The following is an 11,720-nucleotide window of genomic DNA, read 5'->3' on the forward strand; positions in this document are numbered from 1 at the left end:
AAATTGTCAAGCGGCTGGAAGATGCACGCATGACCTTGCGTTATTTGACGTCAGTCGACGTCTGTGGAACGCGTGACGGATCATAAATATATTCTAATTTATTAACACTATTGCAGAACACGAACCAAGCATTTTTCAAAACGTTATATTCTTTTTACAATACAAATAATAACATTTACAGCAGATATTCAATCGTGCAATAAGTTTACCGTATATGGAATTCAAATTTCAATGGATTATCGACAATAAAGAAGAAACAGGAAATAGTCGGAATTCCATTTTTATGACATCGATACAACGTGAGTCGACATGTGTACAACGAACGACGTAGAGTTACGACGTTGATTATACGATAACTTCAAAGCTATCAATACTACATTTGCGTTTGTAAGTGACCGGATACTGCTAACTTCAAACATATAATGTTAGAATTCTAGAATTCATTAATGTTAGAATTACAAGAATAGGTGAAACGTTATACGATTTGTCTGAATCTAAAAATATTATTTTTACGTATTTTCATTCAATTTACAAAATTTTATAGATTTGTAATACAGCGTATCTGGGGGAATTTGAACGATTTTTGTAATAATCCTTAACACTAAACCTATCGACACTTCGTGTATACCTATTGCTACCGAGTTCGGTTAAAATGGACTTAAATAAAATTACACTTTTATTTATATAGATATATCTTATTCAACCTTGCTGCATTTTTTACAAATTATCTTATTATCAAATGTACATTTGTCGCATACATATTTTCGTAATTTCGTAACCTTTACAATTTTCTACTTGACAAGTTTTTTTGTAGTAATGACTCTGAATTTGTTGATAGTTTTATTGCATGACCTTCTTCCAGCGATTCTTTATACAAAAGTAATGTATGCATCAGGTTTATAACAATTTTGTGAATTCTCTATAAATCGGCCCCATACTGTAGGTACCATTGCAAATCTTTTGGTTCGTAAACGTTGGCTTCTTTCTATTAAATCGTATAAGCCTCATAATTTCAGCAAAGTCATTCCTGCTCATTGTTTTTGAAACAAATGCAGGTCTCCAAATTTTATTCCACAAATATGAGACACCTAAATTCTTTGCCTGATATGCACCGTAGCCATATAGCAGAGCAATAAACGCATCTAGCTCTCTCTTAATCTTCAATACTCTAAATGCTTCTTCCGTACATTTTATTTTATTATATTATCCCTTATACGGTGATCAATGATAAGATAAAATGCCATCTTTATTTGTCCTTTCATTATATTTTAATGTTTAGCATATCCCTAAAAAATTTATGAACCGATGCCCTGCCAGGTTTGGAACTTGCATCTATTTCTTTCCAAACTGTCCCATTGGACTCAGTTTTGATACGTTGGTTCTCTGCATCAGTCTCACTCTTTGCTGTCAACGATAATTTCTTCTTTTTTTTTGCCCTGCACATAAACGCTTATTTGTAAATAATATTCAATTCTGATTCGGTTGTAAATAGCTTTTCACGTGTTTCCATGCTGTTTTCAGTTGCTTTGGTTTCTTGTTCATCGCACACTGAACAGTCTTCTTCTATGTCCGTTATTTCTTTTTATAATTTTTTTTTCAGTCGACATTTTTAGGGCAAACTAAAAGTAAATACTGAAAAATAAATTGTATGCATGTTTTAGGAAAATTCAGGAATTACGAAGCGATATGATGACCCTTAAATATGGTTAAATTTTTGTAGAAGTTTGAAAACAGTCAATTTGACCGGCACTGGTAGGTTATGTTAAATATACATTCTTCCGAACTTATGAACGGTAGTGTATAATGATAGTGTATATTGTACAGTACATACACTCTTCATACAATAATTGTTTAACAGATTTAACCTTTTTTCTTTTTCTTTCCTTTCTTTTTTTCCTCATGGAGGAAACTTCTTAGGCGCCCCGCCCGCGGGGAGAGGGCGCCGGGTAGTACTGGATTCGTATTGGCTAAAAGATATCACATAAATTAATTAAAAAAAAAAAAAAAAAAATATCGCCTTAATTCGTATAAAAACACGGTAAGCATTCGACGTTCTTTAAAATGCCTTTTTTTTAAAAAGCATTCGATCAGCGTAGTGACTTCCGGCGATCAAAAGTAACGAATCAGTTGCACTTGTGAGAACAGTGGCTGCCTTCATGCAACTCAAAACTAAATTCGCTACTGTATTCCCAATATAACTAGAAAATGAATTATAAAAATACGTTCGAAGCTTCATCCTACAGATACGCATCGTATTACATTCGTCTCTTTTTCGAAGTAGCTGCACGCACAAGTCTAAACTTAACAACAATAGATGGCGAGAATCTGCCAGTTTAATTCGAGCGAAGTAAACAACGTAAAAAACATTAAGACGACAGGTAATACATCTTAAACTGGAATATCATACAATTCGATTTTTTAAAGAGAAGGATGTGTGCTTACGATCGATTATCGCGTGGATCGCTGCTGGTCAGCATGTCGCGAAGCAAAACAGAAGCACGCGTGCCCCTGGCGTGCGATCCGCGTGTCACACGAGCGTGCCTTCGTTCGCAACCGACCTCGGCCTATCACTCGGACTTGGCCAACTGAACGTGTGTTTACAAAGAGAACTCGCGCTACAGAAAAAATGCAGGTCTGGCCGATCTTGCTTAACCCTGTTACATTCTTTCAGTCATTTTCAACTCAATTTCAGGTTTCCAACTTTAAGAAATATTTCCACTTCGAACGATATGAGAAGATTCTTATGTTGGTACGCATGATTTCTTACTTGCATATATTCGCAAGGAATTTGTCATTAATAGATTGCGAATTTTTATCCAAAATTCATATCTTTGAGAATATAATTAAAACAGAAGAACTCCCGTAGAAAATTGTTTTACCTACCAGCTGTTATAGAAATTGTTATACTTTGAATATTTTATATATTTTCGTATTACATGTACCTATGTACATTCTGTGGAATTTTGCGCTTTCAAATTTCCTATAAATGCATAAATATCCGCAGTCGTTAAATTAGAAATCATGTAGCAATTTTTAACGTTTCGATTCTATACTAAACATCATTTTAAAGCAGCACCACTCTTCGTCTGCTAAAACGGGAACAGAATTGAAATATAAAAATTCTATGATCATAGTAAGGTTAAAGCCAGCGTGCTTCGGCGCATGGCATGCAATGTCCTCCACAACTGAAATTACTCTAGAAATACGACGTTGTTGAATAATACACTGAAGCAATTTCCCTTAGCAGGTAAATATGAAACAGATACTTGGAGAAAATTTGACGAATTTCGTATTTTCTCTACCTGAAAATTCGTTATAACAAGACATATACTTTTCAAGCGGGCATCCATGAAGAGATACTTTCGTAACGAGAGGGCATAAATACTACATAAACGACGACGAAACAACTTCCTTAGTAAGTATTTGGAAAAAATTTCAACAACTTCAATTTTTCTCTATATGAAAATTCGATATAGACACATGTATCCTCTTCAGGCATGATTTCATGGACAGTTTGTTTCGAAACGAAGGTACACAAGTACTATATAGACGATACTGTTGAACAATACCTCTACGTAACTTCTCTCGATAAGTAACTACTTAGAGGAAATTTTAAAAACTTCGCTATTTCTCTATCTAAGAATTCGATATAACAAGACGTATTGTTGTCAGGCGTGCTTTCATAGAGAGATTATTTCGAAACGAAGGAACACGGATACTACATATATAGAGTCAGGCAGGCAGACTACGGTGGTGGCGAGTTTCGATGGGACGCCAGAGTTCGTCGTCCGCGCAACACACGTATTTCGATGCGTGTAAAAGAGCGTGGATAGAGGGTCGGGCGAATCGTGCACGTAGAGAGACGCGCGCGCGCACTCACACGCAAAACGAAGCATCGTTACGCGAATGTAATATATAGGATATACGAAGGGAAGCACGCAGCCAAACGAGGGACACACGCGCGCGTACACGGCGCCCGTAAATCCAGCGATCGACTTTTTGCTACGAGGAAGACACCGAGGCGTACACGCGAAAAACCAATCACGAAATCCAGCCGAAATCTTTGTTCGAATAATCGTAGCTATTAAAGACTCACCTGAATCGCCATACACATTGAATATGGAAGGTACGGTGGGGCGTTCGTTAGCGAAAACGCGACTCCGTAGGTGACAGAACACACCAAATACTCACGTGCGTCCACACGCTATGAAAGCCTGTGAACAACTGACGGAAGTGGGCGAAGAAGGCCGTTAGGTGGCTACATCGATCCTCTCGCGCGACTTGTTCGAGTATTGAGTGGCGCCATATTCAAATGTCAGCTACGTGATTGCTAATTTATCCCATAAATGAATCATTTGACAAAATTGAAATAAATCAACACTTTAACTCTAGTTTCAATCACAATTCGATCATTTAACTATAAAAAGGTCAGTATTCGCTAGAACCAACCAATTAACGAACTAAAATACATATATTGCGTAGCTAATGAGAGATATAAATACGCAGGTTTAACAGTTTTCAAAACATTTATTCATTGTAAATACATTGTTTGTGCCTTACTTCTGAAAGAAGGAAAAAAAAACTGTTAAGTTTCGACGAACGGAGGAAAAGACAATGTCCCGATAATAATATCTACATTATCATCTTTTCGCCTCCTGATAAAACGCAAAACGAAAATTACACGAACCCTAGTACGGCTCACAATCTGTATTTGTTCCATATGTAAGGAAGAGATTCGGTGTTCGATATGAAAACAGAATGTTCACCTCAGGAAAAAACAGCTTTCTTCGACCGCGCACGCACGATATATTCTCTATCATAAGGGGTTTAAAATTATATATATTTATATATAATACTCGAGTAAACGATAAATCATTTTTGACAATACGAGATTTTGTTCTTATGTCTAACATTATCTTCATATATTTATTTATAATATATATAATATATCTTTGTCTCTGCAAATTCACGGTCATTCTTCATCACCATTGATTTCCTTTTGCCACTTGTACCATCGTCAGAGCGTTCCTTATGAATTACGTTTTATTTTTTTTTTTTAATCTTTCGTTTTTTAAGGCAATGTTATTTCAAGTGTTCTTTCTTTTTTTACACCGTTTCGCGAATTACGAAATCGGTCGCGTCTAAATCATTCTCTGCATTATGATCGGTATATCAAAATGACTGCTTTCTGTTGCTTCGTTTTTCCTCTGTTTTCTAGGGTGGCCGAATGCATTCGTTTATGTAATTTTATTCGCTCGCTACGCGACTAAATTTAAGCAACCTTTGCTGTGTGACACAAGAATTTCTATAATATATGTAATAATCGTAACAAAGTAACGTATGGTATGTGTGTGTAGGGGGTGTTCGTGTGCGATATGTACCTATGCATGTGTGTATGAAATGGCATGGCATTAACACGTATCAAACTGTTGGAATCCGACTGAAATGCTTTCGAAAGTCACTGACGCTTTATCGAACAAACTCTCCATTTCCATCTTTCTGAACCATTTCCCTCTCACAATTGTAATATCGATTATCTTCATTTACGATTTTTCCTACTACTTTGTCTCGGAATACAGCTCCATTGAGATATCAATTGGCTGCTCAAGGTCACTTTTCCTACCATCGTACAGCCAATTTTTCTTATTACGATTACGATCGTTAACTTATCCTATGACATCAATTATGTGTGACGATTGTATGTGTAAATAAAGTGTACTTTAATTTTAACATTGAATTTTTATTTTTTAATAATCAAATAAAATATGAACAAGTAAGAAAAAATAACCGAATATAATAAAAAGAACATAATATAACTTTTCCTACAAGATAATATAACAATATAATTTTACAGATTTATCTAAACATTTTTATTAGTACGTTTTGTAAATATGATTCTCCTAGTGCCAACAATTGCACGAAGTATTCTGGATAAATAAGAAGGGAAACGTGAGTTTCACGATGCAAGAAGTACAATAATAAGCCAAGGGGATGAAAAGAACAAGTGTAGAGTGTACGGACATGGAATAGTGTAATAAAATAAACGATCTACTATATAATTTTTCTCGATGACCTTCAACAGCCGATCAACTTCACACATGCTATAACACACGGCGACGCTCGAGTCTTGACTTTTCCATTCGCTGTTGTGCTCGTAGAAAAAATTTCATTAATTGTAAATACCATATAATATTCAAGAAAGTCTGTTCTGCGAGCACTATTAACATAAATTATTGACACTCCATCCATTCATCGCACGCATTTCGAGATCTTTCTTAACTTTTCATTGTTGCGAAACATTCGAAACTACGTATACGTTTTCAAATTTCATTTTTCTATGAGCTTTTATAATTATAATACCTAATCTCTGAATCTCATAATTTACGAAGCTTTGCCTTCGTATTCTCATCTCTGCATTCGCAAGCAAACACGTATTGCTTTTTATTTTTTTGCCTCTATATTTTCACAAACCTTAGCTAGAGCTTTCGACTCACAGTCACGTATCACCATTCAAGAACCGTTCGACCAAAGAAAAGAAGAGAATTAACTAAAAAAAAAAAAAAAAGAAAGAAACGAAAAGAACATCCTTGTATCGTTCTGCTTACACATTATGGTCCCTACAAAAAATACATTACATCTATAAGCAGTTTATATTAATCATTGTAATAGTCAATATCTATGTACACAATATTTCTTCTTTAATTTATTAATTCTTGTCGCTATGTTAGAACTTTCTACCTAATACTTAAAACGCTTTCTCCATATGACATTTTTTTACCTTCGACGCTTTCCTTTTCATTTCAATTAATAATGTATATTAGCTTGTGGGAATGTGTTAAATACAGCAAATACAGTACGATCGAATCGATTAAAAGAAAACATCCGCTACGAAATAAACATACACGCTAAATTAAACTATGAGTATACTAGCGGTAGAGAGTAAAAAGCCCAGCGATATAATTACAGTAATCATGATAATACTAATAATATTAGTAATAATAATAACAGTAACGATATGACATTGCAAAAATTAATCTGACAACGAGTTAGCTGTACGATAAAAATATTGGAACGGAATTTTAAATGTATCAAAGAAAAAAAAAAAAAAAAGAAAAAATAGAAAAAGAAAGGAAAGAAATTCTGAGGATACGATTCATCATAAAACGGTATATACGAGAAAGACTTCCGTAAAAATATTTAAGTAACACGATGGAAAAATTGTGCGAGTCGCGCGATCAAAATCGTTCGTTCGTTCCATAACGTTCGCCATAAATCGTACAAAACGATGCGTTTTATATTAGAAACAGAACGTCGTCGTGTCAATGGCGACCACCGTAAAATCCTATTAAATCGTATAATATATTTATATTTATATATATATATATAATTATAATGCACGTAACCACGTGTTCATTTATCTCTCGATTGCTCGTTATAAATCGCTCTAACTATTATAATTCCCTATGTACAGTTGTAGCGTCTCCGTGAATGCAATTATTATTAATATTTCTCCTGTTAACAATCTCGCATCTTTCATTCTCGACGAAACGTGTGAATTGAACTGAATTTGATTCGACTTGTTTAACTCTTCTTTTTTTTTGAACATTTTAATCTGCATATTCTCACATCTTCCGTTTTTCTCTTCTTCTTCTTCTTCTTATTCCTCTGCTTCTTCTTCTCTTTTCCTTCTTCTACTTGTCCGTCTTCTTTTGTGTTTTTCTATTCACAGCACTTTTTTCCCTTTTTGTTTATAATCCACATGTATACGAGAGATCCGTCCGACAAAATCAATCGTTCGACAGAGAGATTCATATCACAAAGTAGGTATAGTATTAGTATTAATACGTAAGTTGCTTTGTAGTAATTAATGTAGTTAGGAGAGAGATCATCACGGCCTCGAGAACGTTTCGAACGATGAAGTTCGTCGTACGGATTCGCCACTTTGCAAACATCAAAATTGCCTCTAAAATATAATATATGTATGTATGTATATATAGGTAGCGTGTGTAACTACACTTCGAAAAATTGACAGTGATGGGCCAAACAGCGTGCGAGATATAATATCGTACATAGGTAAGTGTGTCTGCATTAACGTAAGTAAATGCTACGACGACGTCAGCATAATAGATTATTTACTTATTTATTCTTTTTCGAGACTGTGTAAAATTAACTCTATATACCCTTCGTTCGTTTATTTCAATATTTTTTAATTGAATTAGATAGAAGCATTAGTAGAACGGTTTCGTACCCGAAGCGATAGGAGAAAAGAACAGTTTCAAATGATAGTTCATGCAAATGGCGTTGTTGTCCCTATATAACATCATCATTATTATTTGTTAAAATTTTTCTTTTGTAGAATCTTTTTTTTAATTATCTTCTTTCATCTTGCCTTAATCGCTTCTAAAAGAAATTGAGCTGAAACGAGTTACTTTACATCATTCTCTTTCTGTTCGTTTCTTAGGCTAAGATTTCGTTCATTTTGCACTGATAGATATTTCATATTTGTATTATTATTTATAGCTTTCCTTCGATTCAGTTAACGCGCTATAAAATTTCTTTTCCTGAGTGAGTTTTTTTTAATATATTTCTTTCTTTTTTGTATTCTTTCGCTTGTTTCTCCTTCTCCTCTTTTTTTCATTCTTTTGTCACATTGAAATTGGATACAAGAAGCTTTCAGGTACAAAACAACAAGTAGTCTTCTCTCTAACAACAAGTGAGCTAAATTGTGTGTAATAAGCCAGGACTTGTCCGAGACACGTCTCTCAACGTGTTGTACAGTTAATTCCAATTGACCAACGATTTTGTTACACCAGCATTCTTTGACCGAAAATCTATAGCTTCCTGTTTTTCTTTCATCGGTTGGAAGCATAATTCATTTTATAATTCATTACATATTTCATTCCATAGAATAGCACAAGAAGTAACGCATGCGTCACGACGAAAAAGTCGCATCAACACTTCCGTTTTTTTATTTTGTTTTCTTCTTTTTTGTTGTTTAATTAATGCTAACGTTTTTTTCTGAAAGCTCTTAAAATAGTGTGTCGCTGATACCATAGTACTTAGGGGAAAACATATCAGAGATCAACGTGTCGCTTTGTTAAAAGCGTGATTCTTTCATTGATAATATAAGTGTTCTTTCAGAAACCAAAAGGAAACGAAAAGGAATAAAACGTACGCTACTACAAAGTTAAACTAATTTCATAAACGGATCAATGCTATTAAGTTCATTTAGTTTGTTTTTTGCGTGTTTTTTCCTTTACATTGCTAGGTTAAATTGACTACTTTTTTTTTATTTCTGAGAAAGCCTAATCTCTAGTTATAAAATAAATCGCAGCTCTCAATCTGCAATTATAATGATATTATTTATTATAGATCGTTAACTCTATCACTTAATTAATTATCTTTAAATATACGTTTGTCTAGTCTTGTATTTCTTAAGGCAGGAATTTTTATATTTACAGTTTTGTCCTTGTTGGCCTTTCTTCCTTTTTTCCTATTTTTTTTTCTTTTTCCTTTTTTTCTCTCTCTTAAATCGCGCAAGGCTCATCTTCCAACGGCGAAGGAAACTCGTCTCAGACAAAGAAAATCTTTCTTCAATCAAGATACAATACGTCTGTCTGAAACGAGCCTGATTATATTTTTTCACCTATTACGTTCCTATTTATTGACATATATATCGCATCACCGTAAAAATGTACATTCTAGTGATATTAGTTCCTAAAAATAGCCAAACCATCGAGACAAACCTGTGGCAAATTATTTCGCACGATAAACAATATCCTTCACGCAAATATAACCACTGTAAAAATATTTTCGATTCACTTGTATTCAAGAATATATAACGTATCTTGTATGTGTGTGTATGTAAAATTTACTTATATCTTCAACACAATTTAAATTTGTATCTGACGATGTACGGAACGATATAAGGTAATTCTTCGTCTTTCGATCTCTTTAAAAAAGTATATTAGCACCATATATGTATACAGAGATTATCGTTTCTTTCTTTCATTTAAAGTCATTCGTACCACTTTCCACCATTATTAATAGCGTTTCTTTTTTAGGATTGCACAAATTAATAATGCACATGCGTTGTACATATTATTCCACTCTATATATACTGTATTCGTTTACCTGCGATCTCAAAACAATTTGCCACAGACTCACAATATCACCTTTTTGATATAATTCAATTGGATAGCCTCTAACACGAGTTAAACATTAAACGTTCCGTACAAGCTTGTCAGAGGGTTTACCGGTCAACGGTTTGACTTCTGTGTCCGGTTCTTCTAAAGCAAGGGGTGCTTGCCTTGTATCGGGAACATCGATATCATCGACATCCATTGCGTTCTTCGAACGACTTCCTATCTCCGTCGAATCTTGCGTCTGATTCGACGAGCCGGTGTCTTCTAGGTTCGTCGACTTTGTAGGCTCCGTAGGCGACGATATTGACGACGGCGTGGGCAATTCAGAATTTGGAGATGTGCCGTCTCCATCTCCGACACTGTGAAGATGCGGTTTTTCTTCGAATACTAAAAGATAAAACACGTATTTTGAAGCTGAACGATAATATGACGACAAAAATTTGGAAAAAATGGCATTGTCCTGGAAAAATGATAGTGGCTGACGAAAGTACTTGAAAAACTTGTATGGATATATTATCTATACTATACAGAACCTCCTGGAATTTTATTAACACTATAAGTATCATGAGAGCAGTGATAAAGTTTCAAACGAATTTGGTAATACACATAGAGATTACAAAGTATTTATTGCGAACATACATTTAGTAACAGTATTTGACCTATGACTAGGTGTCCTACTTACATTTGTCAAGGCTGATAATTGACCCTACGAATTCGTTGACAGTAAAAGACGGTGCTTGATCTTCCATTTGCCTTCTCCTTCTAACTAACCACCAATCAACGAGGAACAGTGCCAAAGCTAAAATCTTAATGCCAGCGCAAAGTCCTACATATCTGAAAAATATTGAACGAAAAATGTCACTGCTTAGTAACATTTCTAAAATTAGCTTCTTCAAATTGCGCACAGATGTGGGAATAATGAATACCTGTATCTGAACTGTTCAATGTCGTAAAGTAAACATCGTCCACCTTTTTCTCCACATGTGCTTTTCCAAAGTAAACATGTAGAGTCAATTAAATTACCAAATAAAATAGGAGCAGGTATGTAACCGAACAGTCTAAAAATGACAAATTGCATGCCTAAAGCAAACGATCTTTCCTCCTCTGAGACTGATCTGCATTAGAAACAAAAGGTAGAATGAATGTAACAATAATGTAAAATTTGAACATAACTCAAGTACACTGACATATGGAACATATATAAAGTGATAAAAGTGAAACTTACCGTAACACTATCATTAATAGAGGCATCTGAGTGATAGCAACGATAAACGTCATAAAAAAAAGTAAAATTAAAAATGGAAATATAGTCCTACAAGGTGAAGTGCACGGGCCAGCAGTAGCTACTGGCACAACCGTTACTTCCGCAAATTCTGGAGCTGCCGGTGGCAACATTGTTAAGTTTCCGTGTATACCTAAAACATAAATATGAAAATTATAGAATTGTCTAACATTATCGATAAATATAATGATATTTATCAGCAGATACTTAATTATATTTATTAGCGATGTACTTTGATTTATTTTAGTCTTTTACTGTACTTTGCACTAATCGCATTGTAAAGGAAATATTAG

General features: G+C 34.4%; 2 protein-coding genes across 2 annotated transcripts in view; both read right to left on the bottom strand.

Moving 5' to 3' along the window:
* LOC126866683 (PRL-1 phosphatase) overlaps positions 1–4,240 on the bottom strand; it is a 93,254-nt gene extending 89,014 nt beyond the window's left edge. Inside the window, exon 1 of the mRNA XM_050620558.1 lies at positions 4,097–4,240. The gene's annotated coding sequence lies outside the window, so the exon portion shown is untranslated. The remainder of the gene's footprint in view (positions 1–4,096) is intronic.
* A 267-nt stretch (positions 4,241–4,507) lies between these two features.
* Positions 4,508–11,720, bottom strand: part of LOC126866672 (solute carrier organic anion transporter family member 5A1) — a 67,313-nt gene continuing 60,100 nt past the window's right edge. Inside the window, exons 12-15 of the mRNA XM_050620540.1 lie at positions 11,371–11,560; positions 11,072–11,260; positions 10,828–10,979; positions 4,508–10,532 (exon numbers count right to left, since the gene is read on the bottom strand). Coding sequence (XP_050476497.1) covers positions 10,222–10,532; positions 10,828–10,979; positions 11,072–11,260; positions 11,371–11,560 — 842 coding nt within the window. The 3' untranslated portion in view covers positions 4,508–10,221. The remainder of the gene's footprint in view (positions 10,533–10,827; positions 10,980–11,071; positions 11,261–11,370; positions 11,561–11,720) is intronic.

The sequence above is a fragment of the Bombus huntii genome, chromosome 6, assembly GCF_024542735.1.
Source record: "Bombus huntii isolate Logan2020A chromosome 6, iyBomHunt1.1, whole genome shotgun sequence".
NCBI lineage: Eukaryota > Metazoa > Arthropoda > Insecta > Hymenoptera > Apidae > Bombus > Bombus huntii.